Source organism: Cynocephalus volans, chromosome 11 (assembly GCF_027409185.1).
Source record: "Cynocephalus volans isolate mCynVol1 chromosome 11, mCynVol1.pri, whole genome shotgun sequence".
NCBI lineage: Eukaryota > Metazoa > Chordata > Mammalia > Dermoptera > Cynocephalidae > Cynocephalus > Cynocephalus volans.
In genome coordinates this window covers 93,020,635-93,044,043 of record NC_084470.1, presented here as the reverse complement: position 1 = coordinate 93,044,043, position 23,409 = coordinate 93,020,635, and the positions used below count along the sequence as shown (strand labels likewise).

Sequence of the window (23,409 nt, the reverse complement as noted above, 5' to 3'; positions counted from 1 at the left end):
GGCTAGTAATTCAAGCTCCCTCAATGGGCGAGTGTGGGGGTTACTAGCCCAACGTAGAGATGAGACAGCAGCAATGGCAGTACTTAGCACACCGCCAGCCGTGAACCAAGCCTGGCTCCCTTGCTTGCTTGCTTCCCTCTCTCCTACAACAGCTGTGACACGTGACAAGCTGGAAGCCGCTGAAATGCCTATAAATGTGGGGAGTAATGTGGCCCAGAGGAGGGTCCTGCTCCATTTGCTTCTTCCACAGCTCCCAGGGGAGACCGAAGCCTGGGGACTGAAGGACTGTTTGCTGCAGTGGCCATGCCTTCTCTCCCCTTCCTTCTTTCCTGGCCACTTCTTTCAATCCTATGAGAATCCTTTTTCTTTCCCTCAGACCCTTCATGTAAACCAACCAATTTTTTAAAAAAGCTTTATTGATCTTGGCTTTTGGAATATAAAAGCAATAGATGTTCTTTGTTTAAAAAATTAGATGGTGCAGAAAACAAAGGAGAAAATAAAAATCAGCCAAACTTTATCACCTGGAGATAATTGCCATCAACATTTTAATGTTTGGCCTTCCCCTCTTGGTTCTGTGTGGGTTCTGTGTGTCCAACTAAGTTTGGGGCAGTACTACAGGACAGATGGAGTGAGGCAGAGCTGGCGGGTCAGTGCCCCAAGGGGCTGTCCTGGGCTCCTCACACCTTAGCACCATTTCCATGTTCACCTGGCCACACCCCCCTGAAAGCTTAAATATTTTCAATAATCACCTTTCCTATTTATTTGGAGAGTTACAAAACAAATGCCATGTAGCTACAATCTCATTTAATCCTTGGAATAACCAAGAGTGAGTTCCTGTGATTAGCCCCATTTTGCAGATGAAGAAACTGAGGCCCAAAGAGGTAAATTATCTTTGTTCAGGGCCGGCCCCATGGCGCACTCGGGAGAGTGCAGTGCTTGGGAGCACAGCGGCGCTCCTGCCACGGGTTCGGATCCTATATAGGACTGGCCGGTGCTCTCACTGGCTGAGCGCAGTGCGGGTGACACCAAGCCAAGCGTTGCGATCCCCTTACCGGTCACAAAAAGACAAAAAAAAAAAAAAAAAAATCTTTGTTCAAAGCACATAGCAAGTTCAGAACTAGGACACAGGTCTTATGCCAGCTGAGGCCATTCTATCATCCTGAGAAGAGTGACTTGTAATGACAGCCACGTTCTTCCTGCGTGCCAGATGCTCAGCACACACCATCATCCCATTTAATCCTCTCAACATCCCTGCCAGAGGGGCTCATTGTCTCCATTTGTACAGATGAGGAAATTGAAGTCAGACAGGTGAAGTCACTTGCCCAAGGTCACACAGCTAGGGAATGGGAGAGTTGGGAACTTAACAGGGATGTGCCTGGCTGTTGGGGTCGTGCTGCAAACACAAGGTAGGGATGGGTGAGGTGAGAGGATGAATTACACCCTTTTGTCAATGGCAGCCTTTCTGTCTCTCATCTGGGCACTTTGGGTGGGACCTTTGGACCCTGTATTCTTAAGGGCTGGTTCAAACTCCAGTTCTGACCTCACTGGCCCGAGCCTAGAGCACATACAGGGAGGGGGCTTGGGTTTAGCAGCACTGCCACCTGGTGGTTGATTTGCTGCCACCAGAGACAGGATCTGCCACCTACCTACCTGCCTGCCTGAGTCCAGGACTCTCGCTGGAAGGACAGTGATAAAGGGGAGAGAGGCCTGGGGCTCATTCTTCCCTGCTAGAGACCCAGACCAAGCCAATAGTTGCCTGGTAAAAAGAAAAAAACTAAGGACTGTGGGTCTGATTAACTTGGTTTTGAATTCCGGCTCAGTCATGTGATACTGGGCAAGTTCTTCTACCTCTCTGAGCCTGTTTGTACATTTGTAAAATGGGAATAAATCACAGTTACAGTGGTTGTTTTGAGGCTTATGGAAAATATCTGACCTTATCCCAGGTGCATGGTAGGTGCTCAATTCTCAATTGGGGACCAATAAATAATACTTGTTTTCACTCTAGTTTCCTGTCTCTTCTGTCCTCCATCTGACCAGGGGCTCCCACAGATCAGGCCCAGGTTCCCTTGTTAGACTTCCCCTAAATCTCCCACCACTGGTGGGGCCCAAGTTTCTGCTCAGATTGGGCTACAAGAGCCTCATCACTCCAAAAGTGGTTGGCTTGGAAAGACACTCAAAAGAAGGGCAGAGAAAATTCCCAGGAGAATAAGAAAAGCTGAGTGTTGGCCAAACCCAGGTGAGGGATCTCCAGAAAAGCTGGGCCTGCACCAGCCTAGGAAGGTCAAGGTCATGGAGTCCTTGGCCCATGCTTGAGTCACCTGCAGCATCCTGAGGTTTGCAGCTCTGGCTGGGCCTGTCCGTCACTGCCATTGGGAACCTGCCCTCTTCATTCACAGATACTCCAGCTTCTCAGTCTCTGCTCCCACTTTCCCTCCTCTCCTTTCCTGCATCCTGCAGGGTGCTCTACAGAGGCATAGTTCTCAAAAGGTGACCTCAGGAAGGCTGGGTGTCCACAATGCCCCCCAATAATGACCAAGGGCCCTCATGTTTTTTACAGCCCTGATGGCCCTAAGTCTTAAATGCTCTTCAACGATCTTCCATTTTCCTCGATAGCCCCCTAAAACTCTCATACCCTCCTGCCACTCTCAACCCCTCACACCACCAAATGGCTCCATCACTCCTTGATGGTCCCACATAGTTCTACTGCATCCCCAGGACCTTCCAACATTCTTCAGGTCTCCAGGGGCGTTGGTGGTCCCTTCTACTCTCAATGCTTCTCACTGGCCCCAAACATCCTCTTGTCCCACTCAGTGAACCCCTTCTATCATTTCTGGGAAACTATGGAGGCTTCCAGAGGCCTCCAGCGTCACCAAAGGCATTTCAATGCCCCTGAAGACCCTCAGGCCTCCCCCGCATGGCCTCCATTACTATCTGAAGATTCTCCATGGTCTTGAATGACCATCAATGCTGATGGCTGTGGTGGTTCTCAGCAGCTTCCAAAGGTGATGTGATGGTTCATTTTATGTGACATCTTGATTGGGCTATGGGACGCCCAGAAAGATGGTAAAACATTGTCTCTGGGTATGTCTGAAAGGGTGTTTCTGGAAGACATTAGCATTTGAATCAGTAGGCTGAGTAAAGACCACCCTCATAAATGCGGGTGGGCATCACCCAATCCTTTGAGAGCCCTTTCATGTGTGTTACCTCCCCCTCAACTACCTTGTGAGTAGTAAATCAAACAGGCGGCGAAAGAGCAAATTCACTCTCTCTCTGCTTGAGCTGGGACATCCATCTTCTCCTTCCCTTGGACATCAGTTCTCAGGCCGTTGGGCTTGGACTGAAACTACATCTCTGGCTTTCCTGGGCCTCCAGCTTGCAGAAGGCAGATCGTGGGACTTGTCAGCCTCCATAATCACAGGAGCTAATTCCTTACAGTAAATCTCTTTTTATATATCTATATCCTATTGGTTCTGTTTCTCTGGAGAACCTTGATACAGGTGGTCCATGGGAAAAACATGGGTCTTGCGGCCAGACATACCTGGGACTGTTACCCCAGTCCTGCCACTTTCCAGCTCTGTGACCTCCAGTGGCTGACTTTCCTCTCTGAGCCTATTTCCTCATTGGTAGAATGTGAATACCACACCAACCCAGAAGGTAACTGAGGGGACGGTAACACACATGAAAGGGCCCGGTATGGTTTCCAGCACTGAGTAGGTCTTCAGTGTCTATTTATTGTCTTTCCCATGGCTACCCACTCTGGGGCAGGCAAGCTGGGAACTCATTCAAGCCCCTGCCCCTTGAAGAGAATTGCACCAGGTGCCATCTCTGATGAGCACGGTGTTACCTGCCTCCCTTGCTCTGTCAGAGAGACTGGGGAGGGGTCATCCCAGCCTCACAGCACATGAAGTTGCATGAGGGATTAGAAAAAGTAGATAGGGGAGGAGGAAGACTGTTTTCTAACACACTCCCCCAAAACATCTTTCTGTTTCTATCATTGCTCAGACTGTTCCCTGACCTAATTCCTTGCATCCTTCAAGATACGGCTTGAGTCCCACATCCTTGGTTAAGTGGCTGGGTACATGGGCTCTATTTAGACCCAGCAAACCTTGATTCAAGCCCAGCTCCTCCACCTGCCAAGAGGTATATCTGGTATCTCTTTGGGCAAATTATTTATAGTTCTTGAGCTTTTGAGTCCTCATATGAAAAATGGGATAACACTTACCTTTTAGACGTGTGAGGCTCTGATGAGGTAAGGTGTGCATGACACCCAGAATTCAGTAAGTGCTCAATACACAGTGCAGCTTATTCCTGTTCTGGGCATTCCCTGAGCACTTGGTCCTTGGCACATTCTGCCCTGTAGTTTCTTGTGGAGTGATTCTGACACTTCAGCTAGCCTGGAAGCTTGGAGAGAGGTACATGTGGTACTCCTCCCAGAACCCCCACCCCTGAAGTGGACCTTATTTAAAAGTGAGAGAGGCAGAGAAGTTGCCAGAATTGGCAACAAAGACTGACTTTTCTTGCTAACGGGTAATGAGGTACCCAAGTTCATTTGCTTTTTGAGATGGTGCAGGGGACTGGTTATGCAATAGGCATACAGAGTTCTAGGGAATCTTGGGCCAGCTATGCTCCCTTTTTCTCCCGCTTCTTCACTATCCTACTGATGGCTAAGGTGAAGCCCAGAGAAGTGGGTAGACTTGCTCAGTGCCACACTGCAGAACTCAAAACTGTTTGGAGAAGGCTGGGAACAGGAAGGCAGAACAGCTTCTCCCCATGAACTTACCTCTGTCCAGAGGGGTGTGAACACTTTTCCCTTTGATTGAGAAGAGCAGAAACACTCAACAGAAGGTGCTGTTCCACTTGTCTCAATATCCCTAGTCCTAAGTTCAGGCACAGAACATGGAACCTTCAGTAAAGACCTGCTGAGTGCATGAAAGGACCCAATTTTCCAAAGTTTGCAGCTCTCAGCAAGAAGTGCCTGCTCTTTGGTGCCTGATACCCTCCATCATACTACAGGAAACCTCTTAGGCCTGAGGTAGCCCTTAACATACTTCCAAAGCTCCCCTCCCCTTCCTTTTTTTTTTTTTTTTGTAGTGTCTAGTAGGGCTAGGCTGTAGTCATACTTGGCCAGCAGGAGTCACTAGCACACACTGCAGCCTGCAGGGTCTAATGGGCAAATTAATGTTCATGTTACCAATTCTGTAGGCTCAAAGGTCTGCAAATCAGGTTTCCTGGGAATAAGTGAGACCCACATTTCTGTGACCCAGCCTCTTGTCTTGCTGCTGAGCTGCTTAAGGCAATGCACTTTCAGACACAAGGACAGGCAGTGGCAGGGGCAGGTGACTGCATCAGTCCCTGTGGCTCTCTGAAGCTATGAAGTACTCAGGGGCCCTCTGTGGATCACAGACATTTTCTAAATTCTAGAACTCTGTGGGATGCTTTCCCTGTGAGCAGGCATTATCACCTCAGAGAGGGTGAGAGGCCATGACAGACTCAGGTAGACCCTGAGATCAGGGATTTTAAGCAAAAGAGTTGACCAGACAGGAATGAGCAGACACTGGGTAGACGATCTTACTGTACCATGGGCTGGCGGGACAAAACACACTCTGTGGTTTCAAATGGGTGTTTGGAAATCTCAGATACAAATTTAGAGATCAAATTCTAAGCAATATCCCCAATACTTTCCAAGCTTAGGCACTATTCATTCAGGATAATGATAACCAGTGTAAATACAGAGCTTTAGCACTCATACTCAGAGCTCACGGGGTCCTCATCATCACCATGCATTTGAAACAGGAGAAATTATCCCCATTTTAGAGATGAGGAAACTGAGGCTGGCAAGGGCAGACGCCGGAGCCTGAACCAAAGCTGCACACTCCAAACCTTCACCTCTTTCTGCTCCACTTTACCTGCCTCAGATGTGAGCTTTGCGACAGTTGTTGCTGCCACTGTGACAACCGCTGCTTTCTTTGGGCCTCACATCATGAATGCAGGAAGGCCAGTGATTAAGAAACAGGGCTCTGGGGTCAGACAAACCTGAGTTCTCTTTCTGGTCCTGCTGTTTACTAGCTGTGCAACTGTGGGCAAACTGCTTGACTCCTCTGTGTCTCAATTTCCCCTATCTATAAAGGAGGGAAAGTAATAAATAAATAAATAAACAATAAATAAACAAAGTGGAGAAGTGCCTCCTTCACAGAGTTGTTGTCAGGATTAAAGAGGTGACTTTCGTAAAGCGCCTGGCACATACCACATGGATAGTGAATACCTGCACGAGAGGAAGCGTGGGCTCTTGAAACACCGCTGTTTTTATCTGCTTCTAGTTTCTAACACTGCGTTGAGACTGCAACCTCCAAATAAGGAACGGAGATGGTTTTGCCGGCATAACATGAAGGGCTTAAAAAAACAGGAAGAAACCCTCCCTGAAACACCACCCTGCTGGGAACAACCACACAATTGTTTGTTTCTTTAATTTTTAAAAATGAGTAAGCAGACAATCTTGTGCCCTTTGAATGCCCGATAAAAACGTTCATTATGCAAAACAGTACAACCTTTTTCATTTTTTAATAATACTGTAAATATCTCAGAAAGGATGTATTGTTTCTAATGAATATCAAAAACGTCATCATGATGACATGTCCTCCCCGGCCCCATGCTGCCCTCCCCACCCCCCAAAGTTATCCAAAAACTAGTAGGAAATTACAAAAAACAGAAAATAACAATCCTACCTCCGCCTTGCCCCATGAGTAGTGTTAAGCGAGTCAAGTGCCACGTGTACAGTGTGTGGTAGCAACAGACCGTGAAGGTTGTGCACCCACGAGACAGTTGGTGGTGCAGGACCACAGCAGCAGCGTGGGAAGCCTCCCTCCCCGGGGCCTGCTGCGAGGAGTGCGGTCCAGGGCGAACCCAAGCAGGGGGCTCAGCCCAGGCCTGGATCTTCCTGGGTCTGCCGGGCCAGACAGCTCAGGGAGACGCAGGACTTCCCGAGAGGAGGGCGGTGGCCTGTTCATGAGAAGCCGGGCAGGCCTGGGCTCTGAGCAGCGAGGGGGCCCTGCACCAGGCATCCCGACCAGCCCAGGGAGGTGCTGGGCATCCCTCTTAGCAAACTCAAGCTTCACATGGGGGCTGGCCACAGCAGAGAAGCTGGGAGCTTGGAAACTTTTGGGTAAATCGAACACATGGGTCCCCTACAGGAACTAAAACCTTGGTTCGGAGAAAGCATGTATTTCCCCCAAATAAAATTGGGAAACTAAAGAAAAACGAAAAAGAATTTACCTTCCCTACCCCCAAATAGCTCAGAAACTAAGGCAGAGGCTTGATGTAAAATCCTATTAAAACAGAAGAGAGAGATCAGCTAGAGAAGTCTGAACAGGCCGGGGCGGGTGTGGGGCAGCCTCGGCCTCCCTGCAGACTCCAGGCCCGCACAGAGGGCAGAGCTGCGGGCTGCCCAGTTGTCCCGACAGGAAGAGCTGAGGCTTCTCAGCCCCTGGTGACAGAGGCAGGTGCAATGGCTCCCAAAGGGAAGAGAGGTAGCCTGCACACAGGATCTGCCAGGGACAGGAAGCATGGGGAGGGAATTGAGAGATAGGAAGGTGGGGGTGGGAGGAGGGCAGGGGACAGCAAGAGGGAGAAGAGGTGTCTGGGAATGGAGAAGGGGCCTTAGGATCGAAGCAGGCTCTGGACCCCATGGTAACTCCTCTCCATGGGAGGCAGGAGGAGGAGAAAATCAGTCCCCATGGCAACTCCAGCCAGCCCTGCTGAGGACAGGACGAGGACAGTGAGACAGAACTGAGGGTGAGAGTGGATGACCAGGAGACAGAGGAAGACCAGATGGGAGGAGCCCCTGCCATGGAGGCTGAGGACTGGTGGGTCTCCAGAAAAGGGGGCTGCTCATGGACGAAATAAAACTAGAGTTCTGGGAAAAACACAAACTACCTCCACATCGTTTCCATGATAAACTTGATTTTAAATAAGCAGGTGGGGATGGGGGTACAGTGAGGAGGGCAGAGATTATTGCCTGTAAGTCTTCAGAAGCCAAGATCAACAGAAGGTCTGTAAGCCAGTGAGGCATGCCGAGAGAATCCTGAGATCACCCAATCCAACCCCTCCCCCAATTTAGGAGATGGGGAAACTGAGGCCCAGGGAAGGGAAGGGAGTGCCAAGGTCAGTTAGCGGGATCAGGGCAGGGAGGCCTGCAACCCAGGAGTCCTGAGTCTGGCGGGACTTTTTCATGTCTGCTATGTGGCCTTGCTGCCTGCAAACCCACAGGCAAGGTCTGAAGAAAAAACTCTGCCTAGACGCCTGCAGGAGGGCGGCTGCGGAGTGTCAGGGATAAGCACGGGACACAGAAGGTCAGTTAAAAGGCTGGCAGAGGACAGCATGACTCCCCACCCCACCTCCCCCAGAGCCCAAGTATAAAAGTTTTACAATATTATACACTTCTTCCCGACCCCTAGAAAACACTGATTAAAATCGTCCTAGGACAAGATGATGTTGCTAGTCACTGTACAGTCATCTCTTTGTAGTGGTTATGTCCACAACAATTGGGGGTGCAGAGGAGGATGTGCCTTTAAACCAGTGTACAGTGGCCAACCTTAAAATTAACTTGTTAATAAATCCTGTGCAAAATGAGCAAGCCCCTACCATTAGGTGAAGTACAAGTTTCAGGAATTCATTTATATACACGGGAGGTGGGAAGGAAGGGAAGGAGAGAGGCATCCCTGGTGACCGGCGGTTGCTCAGAAGTGCGTCTCCTTCTCTGTGATGGTCGCGATGGTGCCGTCGCCCTTGAGTTTGGCATCATAGTCATTGACTGTCACTGTCCGTGGGCCTGCCCCAAGCTTGCCCCGCATTTTCAGATCAGCACTGGGGATTGTCAACTTCCGAAATTTCTAGATGGTTGGAGAGGAAGAGAAGGGTTCTGAGAGGGCGGCCAGGGTCCTGGGATCTGCCTTGGCCGGGCCTCTCTGCAGGGATGCATGCCTCGGCACTGCAGACTCAGACCGAGGGTGAGGCCCCAGCTCAGCCACTGATAGCTCTGTTCTGGATGATGAGTGGACCTCCCTGGGTCTCAGTTTCCTCCTCTGGAAAATGGGACAGTAGAGATCCCTACTCCTGGCGTAGGGTGAGGAGCAAGGAGATGGCATGAGGCAGGTGCCTGGGACTCGAGGGCTGGAGTCAGGCCCACTGCCTTGTCCCTTCCCTCTGGTGGAGACTTGGAAGCTGGGGTCTGCATTGCTGCTCAGCCACTCTCTAGCTGTGCTGAGGTGCACTTTCCCTTCTGTGAAATGGGACAACAGGCCTGCCTTGAGCAGCTGCTGTGGACAAGTGGTAAGAAACCGCTAGGGTTGTTTATAGCATGATTTCTGGGTACACAGGGACCTTTCCCACACAGGGGATGTCATTGTGCTGCCACCGTCCAGGGGAATGTGGAGAGTGTGCCATGCGCTCCATGTGCTGTACTCAAAGGCAGAGCATGATCACTAATCCCAGCACTTACAGCTTCGGGCCGCCTTGCCAAGCGCCTCCCCTGGGCTGGGCACGGGCAGGAGAGCAGAGGTCATGTAGACTTCAACTGCAAGCTCCTGGTGCCCCAGCCCTGCCTCTCAGACTGGAGGGGTCCCCTGACCCACAGCTGTACTCCCCGGGTCCCCATGGGAGAAGACACTGGGGCCAGGATTTAGAAGTCCCTTTCTGGGCATAAACCCCTTCCTGAGGAAGTCTGCAAAGACTTGTGGGTGGCTAGTTGCTTGTGGTCAAGGTTCTGTCTTCTTTTTCAGATCCTGCCCTGCCCAAGAGGCTGAACCTACATGGTCTGGGTAGGATTAACAGGCACCTTCTTTGTGCCAGGCTCCTGACACAGACCAGGGGTTCGAGCATGGCTCCAGAACCAGGCACGTATGTTTGTGTCCCGGCTCCACCACCTAACATGCAACCTCTCCGTGGCTCAGTTTCCTTCTCTGTAAAAGGGAATAATAGTGGTACCTGCCTTCTAGAGTTATTACAAGGCTCCGATTATTTGACCTAGCAAAGCATTCGCATTACCTTCTCCTGCTATGATCCGTCCTCAGAGCAATTCTTTGAGGCAGGTGCCGCTGTCCCCATTTCCTCTTCCAGTCCCTTCCTGTCAGCGGCACCTTTGTGGGAACTGAGGCTCAGGGAGGTGAACTAGCCGGCACAAGTTCTCTAGGTAAGGAAGCTTGGAAATCGAGTCTGATCACCTCTGCAGAATCTGCTAATAAGCCCTGCCGCCTGAGTCGGCAAGTGTGTGAGCTTAGGGAGATGGATGGAGCTTAGGAAAGTAGCCTCCCCACCCCACTCCCTCCCCAGGCCTGAGATAATCTCTGGGGGATTTATCAGGAGACACCAGGCATTTCTGAACACCAAAAGACCACCTGGAAGTCCAGGCAGGGGATTTCCAGTGTTCGAGGTTTTAAGGACCCATGTCAGCTCCCCTTTGGCCCAGGATCAGGACGAACCAGCTGCCCTTGACTGACATTCCCTGCAGGCACCGAGGAGCCTGACTTGCTTTGGGGCACGAGCGGGCTGTATTCGAGGCTATTTCTGGAGCCAGGTGCCTCGCGGGCAGGTGGGCTGGCTGAAGCCAACTCTGAGCTGGAACTTGCATTCTGGCTTCTGCACACACACCCACTCCCATCTCCCTCTGGCCTTGGCCTGGGAGACAAAGATCAACTCCTATGATCCTTGGAGTGCAGCCCTGGGGCAGAGGCACGGTCCCCTCAAAGGAGTGCAGCCAGTCCAGCAGGGGAAGGCGAGGCAGCAAAGCTCAGGGGACAAGACCTCAGACTCCAGTGTCTGCTCCATCTCCCAGAAGCTGTGTGATCTTGGGCAAGTTGCTTCACTTCTCTGTGCTTCAGTTTCCTCCTCTGTGGAGACAAAGAGAGTCTCCGCCTCACAGATTGCTACGAGAATTAAGTGACTTAGTATTTGTAAACTGCTTAGGACAGTCTCTGCTGTCTGATGAATAAGCAGGAGCTGATCTGACCATGTGAGCCACCGGCAGGTTGGGGAGAGGGGAGAGCGGGTGGTCTGGAGTCAGATGGACTTGGGTTAAAATCCAGTCTGCTGACCAGAGACCACATACCATATGGATCCACTGGTAGGAAATGTCCAGAACAGGCAAATCCATAGAGACAGTAGATTGGTGGTTGTCTGGGGATGGGAACAGGGCTTAACTGTGAATGGGCATAATGGATCTTATTAGGGTCACAAAAATGTTCTAAAACTGATTTATGGTGGTGATTGCACTACATGGAAAGTTATATAAAATTATCTAATTGTACACCTGAAATGGGTGGATTTTATGATAGATAAAACATACTTTGATTAAATTGTTTAAAAAATTTGGTCTAACTTTTGGCTATGTGATCTTTGGCAAGTGACTTCATTTCTCTGAGCCTCAGTTTCCCTCACCTGTTAAATGCAGAAAATGATGCCTGTTACCCCCGTTTGCTCTGAGGACCACTGGAGATACAGAAGAAGAGGAGCCTGGCACAGTGGTGATGACATGACAGGTGTTCCCCAAATGTCTGAACGAACAGAATTAACAAAACAGTAACAGCTAATACTTGGGTACACTCTGGGCCAGGTCCTGGTCTAAGTGCTTTCCCTCTAAGAACTCACTGAGTCCTCACAACCTCTATAAGTTAGGTGCTGCTGTTATCCATTTTACAGGCAGGGAAACTGAGGCTGAGCTCATAGAAACTGGCTGAGCTCTGAAGCCTCACAGAAATGCCTCTAGCACAAGAGTAACGATGGATACCTGCTGGAGAGGAGCTGGCCACAACTTCCCTGCAAGACAGGTGGGCACATTTTCATCCTGCCCATTGTCCAGATGAGCAAGCTGAGACCCACAGTGGTGCTGGGACTTGCCCGTGCTCCCCGGCCCTCCAGGGGCAAAGCCAGGACAGTATCTCCCTTGGCCCCTCCTCCAGGGCTGTCTCACCTCGGGCAGCGTCCCCTCGGTCTTCCACACCTTGATGAAGATCCAGAGCGGGATGCAGAGCATGGAGGACAAGGCCATGAGCCAGCCAATGCCATAGCCCCAGGCCGGGTAGGTGTAAACATTGTTATACTTGAGTGGCTTGTACTTGACCAGGAAGAAGATGAAGATGCCCTGCAGAGAGATGGCAGAGGGCTCCCTGGGGGATGGCCTTCAGCCCTGCTGGACCAAGCCGGACTCAGGCTCGGAGAAGCAGGAGGCCAGCGGGGGAGAATCGGCCCCATCTGACAGCCCCATGAGAGGCGAGACCCTGCCCTGGGGCACCATGAGCTTGAGGCAGAACCACCGGAGGCCCATCCCGGAAGCCTGTCCCACAGGCATCAGACACACAGGGTATGCAGCCCTGAGCCCCAGACTCCAGTGCCCTGCGCCTCACTAGGGCTGTGAGACCCTCCCTACCCACCCGCAGGAGCCTCTCACCCAGCCTCGGCCCAGTTAAGAATTTTTCTTTTCTCCCAGCTACTTCTCAGGGCTGTTCTCAAAGCTGCCTTTCAGAACGATGATGGTCTGTGAAGATGTTTTGAGATGCTTCCAGTGTTAGGACAGAGGGCGACAGGGCTGCATTTTTATTAAACGTTGGCTCACAAAGGCCCCTCTGTGGTCTGGTTTCAGGGGCCGAGCATGGGCCCCGATGTCACCCTTAGTTCTGCTGCCTTCACAGTTCACAACCAAGCATCATGTCCTCACTCACATAACCCTTGGCCCCCACGGAGGCAGACCCCAGTGCCCAGTTTGCACATATAAAATCTGAGAAGGTAAGTGACTTGTTTATGGTCACACAGAGAACCGTGGCAGAGCTGAGATCCAAGTGAGGCCTCCCTCACCAAGCTCAGAGCCTGTGCCCGTGACCACAGCTTTGCAAGTGTCAGGTGGCTTAGACCCAGGGGGACATCAGGATAGGTCGGTGGGTGGGTAGTCAGGGTTGGAGGTGGCTCCTAGTGGGGTCCTTACCGCACAGATCCCAGGGGTCACGACCTTCCAGCACCACTTAATGAGCAACAATGGCCGGTAGCCAATCATGTCTTCGATGTTATCATAGAACCGGTTGCTTCCTACCCGGAATAAATCAGATGGGCACACACACCACAGAGAATTTCTGTACAAGACTCAGAGGAAAGGTGAGGAGTGTTTGCTTTCCCCCGCCCGAGACAGAAGAATTGCAGCAGGGACCTTATGGAGTGCTTAAGACAGCTACCGAGACCTTGCGTGCGTGAGGTTTCAGAATAGACTGCCGTAGGAGGGATTCCCGATTGCTGACGAGAAGGAAGAACTCTGCTGAGCTTGGGCAGTCAGGCCCAGGACATAAGGAGATTCTGGCAGGAAGGCGGAAGGCGACCCCTTTGGAGAGGCAAGGTGAGGGGCTGAGGAAGAGCAGGGTGGCCTGCAGTTTATCTGGCCCCAGGCCACACTGTGGCAGGAGCCCCTGGTGCTGAGCCCAATGAGCCTCACCCACTTGCTGGGTCTGGAGACAGGAGGACAGGAAGGTGGGCATCCACTGAGGACCAGGCCCTGCACTGGCTGCTCTGCCTACATGATCTCCAACTTGCAGACATGGTGATGACCACTCCATTTTACAGAGGGGGCAACTGAGCCTCAGGGGCAGAAAGACGGGCCCAACTTCACAGGGCCTGAGCCCCAAGCCTCCCACTCCCACCCCGTGCTGCAGGGTGTAAAAGCAGGTCTTCCAACAGTAGGAAGGGGCCAAGGAGTCGCTGAAGAGATGGAAGAGGAGGCCAACAGGGACGAAAAGCCACAGAGAACCGGAGCCCACCCCGGTCCCAGGTGCCAGTGTCCCAGGCAGCTGGGTGGGCACAGGCTGGGCCTATACTCACCGTACACCCAGCCAATGCAGATGCACTCAAAGATGGCCACGAAGAGAAGGCACATCCCGCTGGCAGCGTACGAGTCAAAGAGCTGGAAGATGTACATGCCTCCCTGTGGGTGGGAGGACAGATACACAGACAGATGGACACACGGGAGGGCAGGGTCAGCCCCTCAGCCAGCTGGCCTCGGGAAGGGCCCCTCTGCTCTGCTCTGTGGTTGTCAGTCAAGCTGCTTCTCCCTAGTCTCCCCAGGCTGGACATTGCACCCTCTGCACCTGGATGCCCGCTAAGATGCCATCTTCTGGGGGTTGCTGGGATTCTGGATGGTTTGTCTTGTCTCAGCACCTCACTTCCCAGCTCCCCAAGCCAGAGACTACACAGAAAATCAGAGACTCCAGGTCGAGCAGCTTCAGCCCCTCTCACTGGAGGGCTGTGACAGCCTCCTGACTGGCCTCCCTGCCTCCAGCCTCACCCTCTCCAGTCTTTCCATGTGACAGTTTTCAGGGAATCTTTCTCTGAATGTGTAAATCCAACCATGCCACTCTGTAGTTAAAGTTACCATTTGGCTCCCTTAGGCCTGATGGTCAAGGCCACTGCCCTCCACCCTGGCCTCACCTCCCCTTCCCACCAGCCATCCTCAACATGCCCCCTCCTGGACAGACTAAAGGACTCTGCACCTTTGCACATGCTGTTCTCTTTCACTTGGTCAGTTCCTACAAAGGTCAGATCAGTGTCACTGTCACCTCCTCCAATAAGCCATGCCTGGCGGCCTCATTCTTTGGGAACTCCCCATAGCATGTTTTATGAACTCCCAGTTTTTTAAAAACAGTGGCCCCCTGCCAGCTGCTCTGTTAGCTCTGAGCTCCGGCTGGGAAGGACCCCACACTGGTCCTCTTTGTGTCTCTGGCCCTCCGCACAGGACCTGGCACACAGTAGTTCCCCGATAAATGTCAATTGGATGGTATGGAGTGTGAGCACCCTGGGAGAGGGACTCCAACTGGCTTGTCCAGATCTGTGCCTCAGTTTCTGGCCCAGGGCTTGGCACACCATAGGTGCACAGTCAGTCTCTGTGGGATGAAAGGATGACTGCAGGCCAGCTCTGTAATATACACATCTGTGATGATTAAGGCCAGTGGAAGTCCTGGGAAGTGTGTGAGCTCAGCTGGCCAAGGTGAGCCAGGAAGGTTCTCAGGAGAGAGAGGAGGCATCTGGGTGGGGAGGGGAGGACCACTGCAGATGTGGGAAGAGTTGAGATCTGTAGAGAAAGTCTCCGTAATACCATGAGGTCCTTAGGGGGCACAATCAAATGCATGGGAAATAAAAGAGAGAGAGAGTGCTAGGAAGGGTCAGGGGCAGGGGAGTCTGAATGCCAGGACAGCAGGTTAAGAGGCCAGAATGAAGCCTGGACAGCCTCTTGTGTGTCTGCCAGGGGGACTTACTTGGAATTAAGCTTCCCCTCTGTGCTCCCATAGTCAGTCCTTCTACCATGCTCAGACCACATGCCCTGGGCTATTTGTTTACTCATTCATCCCTTCCACTAGATCAGGATAACATCTCAACACGCTCAGGGCCAGCCAGATGACACAAATGAGAACAGTGGGCCAAGTGTGACACCAGGGAGTGGTGGGAACTGTGGCTAACTGGAGAGGACAGGCCCCATTTGGCCACACGACTCTGGCTGACAGTTGCTGGGGGACACAGCTGTGAGGACAGATCTGCAGATTTTCTGGAAGACACCAGAAATCCAAATTTTCATGGAAAATTTCTCTCTTTTAATTGTTGGCAAATTCTTCATGTTTTTAAAAGACACAGTGAGAGTAAAATAACAGTCTCTGGGCCGTGTCTAGTCTGGGGCCTCCTGTCTGCGATGGCTACAGTGGATACTCAAGTCTGTGAGGGTCAGGAGCAGGCCTAAGGCACCTCTGTGACCAGTACTGGGGTTTCTGAGTTAAAACTTAAGACCACTTCTAATCCCATGAACGCGATACATGAAAAAAAAAAGAACAAAGAAACCATCAAGTACCAGGCTCTGCTTTAACTGCTTCCCATTCTTAATCCAGTTGGTTCTTCACAGTGTGATTACAAGGCAGGCACTATTGTTATCTGCAATGTTCACATGGGGAAACTAAGGCACGAAGTGACAACACCTGCTGCAGGTCATCCGGCCAGCTAGTCGAGGGACTAAGGATTGAACCAAGCAGTCTAGCTACAGACCCCATACTCTAACCACCCATCACACTGACTCGGGGGAAGATAAGAAATTTGTGACCTATTTTTTCCCTAGAACTGAGCTTCGAATATGTATAAATGAGGAAGAAGTTCCTGCCAGCAATTACTGTGAAGGCTGAGGCCGACACGGCCCATTTGGCAGTGCCATTGCTCACAGATATTCTCCATGGAAGTGGAAGGTTGGTGTGTGAACCCAGGCTGGTTTACGGTCTCGGGGGCTGAGGTGCTGGCTCCCTGATGGCCCCCTGAGGGCCACAAGGTGCCCCTTGGGCAGATCCGAGGCCTCAGGGCATCGGAGACTCTGTGAGCAGGGGGTGCCTGGGGCAGGTGGTCCATAAACCCCCTCACCTGCCTGCTCTAAGCCAGTGACCCCATGCCAACATTTGCTCTTCTTGCAACCCTGTCCGTTAGCCTCTTTAACACATCAAGTTAACCCCCCAATTTGTATGTGACAAAAGACTCTACTTTGCATAATTAATCAGCTCTTAATGAGGCCCTGCTTGCTGCTATGCCCCGTTTCCCTGCATGGGGAGAGTGAGGTGGAAACCAGGAAACGCTGCCCCATTCATTTGCTCATTTGCTCATTGCTGATTATCACTCTCATTAACATGACAATGACTAGGAGCAGTAACAATACCAGCCACTATGACTCAGTGCCCACCCTGTGCCAGGCCCTGCATTGGCTCTGAGGGCATAAAGCCAAACCAGGGCCAGTGCTGTTCTCATGGACTCCACAGCTGGTGGGCAGACAGGTGACCAGGTGGACCATGGACCACCCTAACAGTGGGAGGAGGCTGAACTCAGCCGGGAACAAAGTGCTCGGGGGTGCGGGCTGGAAAGGGGGAAGCAAGCAGAAGGGGCTTCCAGGAGGAGGTGGCATTTGCACTGGGAAGTAGAGGATGAGTGGGTTCAGCAAGTTGGCATCACCCCAAATGCTTTCTAGCCCGACCTCAGTGTCACATCGGCTGCTTTCACTGATTCTGCGTTCCCTCCTTTCGTTCCATGTTTCTTACAAAACCTCTTCTTGTCTCTAGGCAACCGTTTTTTTTCCTTTTTACTTTTTAATTAATTGTATAGGTATGGGGAGAAAGATACCTAATCTCACCTTCCTAAGATACTTGAGAAAGTAGTTATTAGACAGGACGGCTGCAGGAGGGGAGAGAAACATGGTTTTAAGGGACAGTCTTAATTCGGGGCTCACGGAGAACACCTCCTCACCCACAGGCCCAGCAGGGACAATGAGAAGAGGGCATGCACAGAGGGCAGAGACTGGAACACAGTGCCTGAAGGTGCTAAATGTCATCATGGGTGCCTATTGTCAGAGATGCCCCAGAAAAGCCAGATTTGAACTTTAGGCAGTGACAGGTAACCAGTTCAGCAGCCAGTAGCTAATACTGTCCCCTTCACACAGAAGTTACTCTTAGGGATGGTCCAGGCATCCATGTGTTCATGATCACCAGATAAAGCCAGTATCTCCCTTGTGAGTTTCATTCCCCTTCGTGTTAACAGCAGATGCCTTTAGCTGAGTATTTATACATCAAGACATTGTGTTAGGGCTGGCCCCGTGGCTCACTCGGGAGAGTGCAGCGCTGGGAGTGCCGAGGCCACGGGTTCGGACCCTATATAGGGATGGCTGGTGCGCTCACTGGCCGTGTGGAGGGTTGTGATCCCCAAACTGGTCAAAAAAAAAAAAAAAAGACATTGTGTTAAAGGCTTAAAGAGAACTTGCATTTCAGTCTCACCATGACCCCCTAGGAAAAGGAATAAACTGAGTGGTAGAGTAGGTACTAAGTAGATCTGTCCAGGGTCACACAGCCACTCAATTTCAGAGCTGGGATTTGATGTCAGACCCACCTAACCCAAAGCCCATGCACTTCACCCTTCTGCAGCACTGACCACACCACTCACCTCTGTTAACATCACGAGGCCCAGAAAGTAGGAGATGATTGACAGGGCCAGGATGAGCAGCTCCCGCCGGTAGCCCCTCCGGAAGACCTTGGGGTACATGTCCACCACGGCGGTCACAAGGCTTTCCACACACACAAACTGGATGGGGGGAGATATGATGGTGTGAAACCCAAGAAAAAGGCCATTCCTGGTGGCCCTGGCTCTGGGTGAGCACGGCAGGCCTAAACCCTGGGCCTTCTTCCCACTGGTCCTTACCTTCACTCCTATACTCACTCACACTGATGGAGAGCCTGAAAATAACAGTTCCAGTACTAACAGAACTCCAGTGTGCCCATTTGACAGATGAAGACACTAGGCTCAGAGAGGGGAAGCAACCTGCCCAAGGTCACTCGGCAAGGTAGTAGCAGAGTCAGGACTTGAACAGGGGTCTCCAGACTCCAAATCTAGAGGCCCTTCTTCTCCCCCATGCTACCCGTCACGTGCCTGTGTACTGGGCTCTGTTCTGGGTCAACAAGTTAAATGAGACCCAGCCCTTGACCTGGGGGCAAGATGGGAGTCTCTGCAACTGTCCTGAGAGTTGTGCTCAGCTTGTGGCAGGCTCTCATCGGTCTCTGTGGTCTCCAGGGCTATGATGGTTCCCTGCCCTTTGCTTCTGTTAGGCAAGTACCATCTTGCTGGGTAGGGGGCAATCAAAGGTGAGCCAACACCCAGCTCTTGTGTTTCTGCTGTGTGAGTCTTTAGGCCCTGGTCAAACTGTGCCAGCATTGATGGCTGAGTTTGAGCCACTAAGTATCTGAATTCTGTGTGCTAAGCACAGGGCCAGGCACACAGTATATCAGTTTAACTCCTACTCACCCATCAATACCCAGCTCAAATATCTCAACATCCAACCACCTCTTCTTCTGGTTCTCACAGCACTGGGGGAAGACCTCCTGCATGAACCTTTCCCAGCCTGCTCCTCCTTTCCCCCACTCAGAGAGAACAGCCCCTCTTCTCTCCTCTATGCCCTGAGCACACCCCCTCACCTGCAGGGCCCACGCCTGATTATATCTGTCTCCTCATAAGAAGGTGAGATCCTGGAGGGCAGGGGCTACACCATTTTCAGCTATTTCTAGTGCCTAGCACAAGGACCCTGACACAGATGAGATGCTCAGAAAATGTCTGATAAATGAATAATAATAATAATAAGAGCAATGATAGCAGCAAACACATGGTGCTTGCTATGTGCCAGGCTCTGTTCTAAGCATTTAACATATACTCATTTAATTAATCTGTGTGATTCGTACCATTATTATCCCCCTTTGGTAAGTGAGGACATAGAAGCACAGGGAGGTAAGCGACATGCCCAAAGTCACACAGGTATTAGGTGGCAGAGCAAGGATTTGAAGCATGCAACCTTGTTCCAGAGGCTGGGCTTTAACCATGTGCTGCAGGGAGGAGGAATGGAAGGATTTTTCTACTGCTCACCATGTTGTGAGGCCCCCCACCTCTCTGGAGCCATTTCTTGGCCCCAAATCCTTGTTGATTCAATTCTACCTCCTCAGGAAAGGTATTTCCATCCTCATTGTGCAGATGGAGGGAATGAAGCACAGAGAGGTGGGGTGACTATCCCAGAGTCACACAGCTGGCAAGAGTTGCAGAACTGGGACTCAAACCCATCCCTGTCTGACTCCAAAGCCCAGGCTGCTGGCCTCCAGGCTGCCCCGCCTCTACAGCAGGGGCTGACTATGTGCATCCTTTCTCCGGGCTCTCCAGGAAAGGAAGATGAGATTCAGGGAGGCTGTTTATCCAGGATTGAACTGACAGACATTAGCAAATGTGAACTAAGAGGGCGATAGACCCGGGTGCATGCCCCAGCAAGTCCCTCAGTATCTCTAAGCCTCTCTTCCTCTGAAAAATGGGGACAAACAATGTGATGATGAGCTGAGGACGTGGCCCAGGCACACAGCAAGTGCAGCGTGCATGGGGGTGGGCAGTGCGGCCACAGGCCCTATGCACCACCCTCCCCCCTGCACCCCGCCCAAGCACTCCTCCTGCTCCTTCCAGGGACTCGCAGAGCTGACCCCAGCCCTATCTCCTCCTGCCAGGTAGGCTGTCCTGTCACGCACAAGCGACAGTCCCTCCAGCCTCTGCTGCAACAATGAAAGGGAAGATTATCAGCAGAAACACCCGGTGATTCGGCAGCCCGCAGCTCGGCTTAGCAGTTTCTGGGACACCGTTCAGGGAAGAAATTGGACTTGGCTGGGTTGACAGACACACCAGCCATGGAGCTTGGGCACTAAGTGACTCACACAAGGTCATGGGTGTGGGGGGCAGCACTTCACCGGGGAGGCTTGGGGAGCCTGTGCCTTTGCCTGGGCCATCTTGTTAAAACCGGGCTTCTTGTGCCTGTAGCTCCCCCCACCCGCCAGAGCACTGACTCGCCATGAGACCCCAGTCTGATGGTGGCCATAGGCTTTGGCAGGAAGAAATTCTCTGGGGCTCTTCGAGAAACCAGCTATGAGGGAGCAGCAGGGCAAAGGATAGGTCTCTGGGACAGATGAGTGAACTGAGGCCACAGGATTGAGGCTGGGAAACCAGGGAGAGGCCGGCAGTGTGCTTGGGAGGGAGGCTGGGGAGAGTGCGCAGCATGAGCAGAGGGAAGGAAGTGCACCTGCACTGTGTGGGGATAAAGGGAAACTGAGGCAGCGGGGAAATTGCTGCTTCTAAGTACACCCCGTCACTGGGGAACGCAGGCTGCCACGTGCAGGGCAGGTCAGAGCAATGAGGACAGGGCAGGCAGTGGGATGTGGGGGCAGCAGAGCCAGTGGTGTGCTGAGAACCAAGTGTCTGCCTGGGCCTGTCGTGGCGGCTCCAGCAGAAATGGAGGACGGAAGAACAGGTGCTTTTCTACATTCCCGTGTCCTGAGTGATTTGCTGGGACAGGGACACTGTGCCGTGGGGCAGGAGTTTAGCACAATGGAAGTGTTTAGCACATTTTTCAAAACTTGAACTAGGAGTTGGGAATTCCCAGTAAGGAAAACAGTGTTAGGGAAGGCTTGGAGGGCCGCCAAGCAGATACCTTTGGGGGTGACTGTGGAGCCCACCTGGTGAATTGAACGGGAGGGCTGCTGGGAGGAGAGCAGGGGTGTGGTGGGCAGGGCCCCATGCCAGGGTCAGGAGGTGTGGTTAGGCCTAGGGAGCTGCCCCCAACAGCAGTGTCTGCCCTCACAGCCCTCCCAGCCCTGGGTCTCCCCTCCCTCTGGCCCCTTACCTGGCTGTCCAGGCCCAAGAAGATGAGCATCATGAAGAACAAGGTGGCCCACAGTGGGGAGAGAGGCATCATGGTGACAGCCTTGGGGTAGGCAATAAAGGCCAGGCCAGGGCCTGGAGGGAAGGAGAGAGAGAAAGCCACTGGGTGGAGTCCAGTGCCTCGTTCCATTGTTATTATTACTTTTTAACAAATAGCTCAAGTCTTTTGTTTGCAACTAAGCTTGTTAACACTATATAAGGAAAACATACAAAGAATAATGTTGCAGTTTTTGGTTAGATTTATAAGGAATCCTTAAATGTGAATATTCTCGAAATTTCTCTAAGCCATCCAATCTGAACAACTGTCTTTGAATATTACCTTACTTTGGAAGGTATTGGCATACATTCGAATTAAACTTAGAATTTTTCAAAATAAGCCCTAGTTAAAAAAAAACCAAACTATTCTATATTGCAATGTTTAGTGAGCACTTTCTCTGTGTCAGGTGCTGTCCCTAACTCTCACCCAAATCACTTCCACCTCCTGGCCACCCTCTGTGGTTGGTACTATTCTGATGCCCATTTTGCAGCTGGGCAAGTTGAGGCATGAACATGTGAGCAAGGGTATGGAAGGGTCAGGAGTCATACTCAGGCTCATCTGACATGTGGACCTTCCTCTGGACAAGACCTGTCTCTACTGTTCTCATTGGGGCAGGGGGTGCAATTTCTTCTTAAAATGCAGATTCTCAGGCCCACCCAGAGATTCTGATTTGATCTGTCTAGGTTGAGGCAAGGATCAGGCACCGGGTGGTTCTGATGTAGGTAGTTAGGGTTCTAGGCTTGGAGAAATGCTGTTCCACCCAGGCCACCTCCTCCTTCGGTTTCCCCTCTCATTTCCCAGGTCCTCACTCACTCATTTTGGCTGCTCCAAATAGAGGGCTTGGTTAGCATGTCCTCAGGCTGAATTTCATTAATTTCAGTGCGAGATACCTGCTCTTCTAGCCCTGCAGCACAGTGGTGAGGAGCACAGGCTCTGCAGCCAGATGGCCTGGGTTCAAATCCTGATTCTTTCATAATTACTGTGATCTATGTCTCTGTTCCCTCAGCTGAAAATGGAGATAATAAAGTTCTACCAAATAAGGTGCTTTTGAGAGTTCAGTGAGATGATGCAGCATATGGAAAACACTTAAAAAGGCAAGTGTTCAATAAACATAAGCTCTGAGGATTTCTTTTTTACTTTAAAGAGCAGCTTTATTAATGTATGATTTACATACAATGAGCATCCATTTTAAGTGTACAGTTCCATGAATTTTGAAAAGGTATGTACATCCAATAACCACCAATGCAGTCAGGAAATGAAACATTGCCATCATCCCCTGGGCCCCTCTGCTGTCTCTCTGTCTCCATTCCTTGTCTTCACCCCCGGAAACCATCAATATAATTATTTCTCACCTTAGATTAGCTTTGCCCATTCTACATAGAAATGACATTGTTGGGTCATATGGCAATCATATGTTTAGCTTTCTAAGAAATGCCAAACTGATTTCCAAAGTAACTATGCCATTTTACAGTCCTACCGCAAAGTTTGAGATTTCTAGTGGATCCACATCCTTGTCAACACTTGATATTGTCAGTCTCAAGTTTACTCCTTACAGTGGGTGTGAGACGTTATATCATTATGGTTTTCATTTGCATTTCCCTGATGACTAATGATGTGGAGTGTGTTTACTGTCCATTCATATATCTTCTTTTGTGAACTGCCTGTTTGTCTTTTGCACATATTTAATTGGTTGTGTCCTTTTTATTAAGTTGTGAAAGTTCCTTATATATTTGGAATATAAATCCTTTATCAAAAGAGTATTATAAATATTTTTTCCCAGTGTGTGGCTTGCCTTTTCATTTTCTTAATGGTGTCTTGTGAGGAGCAGAAGTTTTATATTTTCCAATTGTTTGTTGCTACTGTATAAAAAAATACAATAGATTTTTATTCTTGTCCTTTATCCTGTGACCTAAGTTCGTTTTTTTTTTTTTTTGTAGGATAGTCTACTTGGTCAACCATGTTGTTCATAAATATAGTTTTTATTCTTCTTTTCCAATCTTAATGATTTTTATTTATTTTTCTTGCCTTATTGCACACTCTAGGAACTCCAATACCCTGGACTGGAACAAAAGAGAGACACTATACATCCTTGCTTTGTTTGTGAT

General features: G+C 50.9%; 1 protein-coding gene across 1 annotated transcript in view; it reads right to left on the bottom strand.

Annotated features, from left to right (window-relative positions):
- Nucleotides 1-8,732: 8,732 nt before the first annotated feature.
- SLC6A11 (solute carrier family 6 member 11) overlaps nt 8,733-23,409 on the bottom strand; it is a 115,231-nt gene continuing 100,554 nt past the window's right edge. The window contains exons 9-14 of the mRNA XM_063114267.1: nt 21,230-21,342; nt 17,977-18,114; nt 13,849-13,951; nt 12,968-13,068; nt 11,960-12,130; nt 8,733-8,885 (exon numbers count right to left, since the gene is read on the bottom strand). Coding sequence (XP_062970337.1) covers nt 8,733-8,885; nt 11,960-12,130; nt 12,968-13,068; nt 13,849-13,951; nt 17,977-18,114; nt 21,230-21,342 — 779 coding nt within the window. The remainder of the gene's footprint in view (nt 8,886-11,959; nt 12,131-12,967; nt 13,069-13,848; nt 13,952-17,976; nt 18,115-21,229; nt 21,343-23,409) is intronic.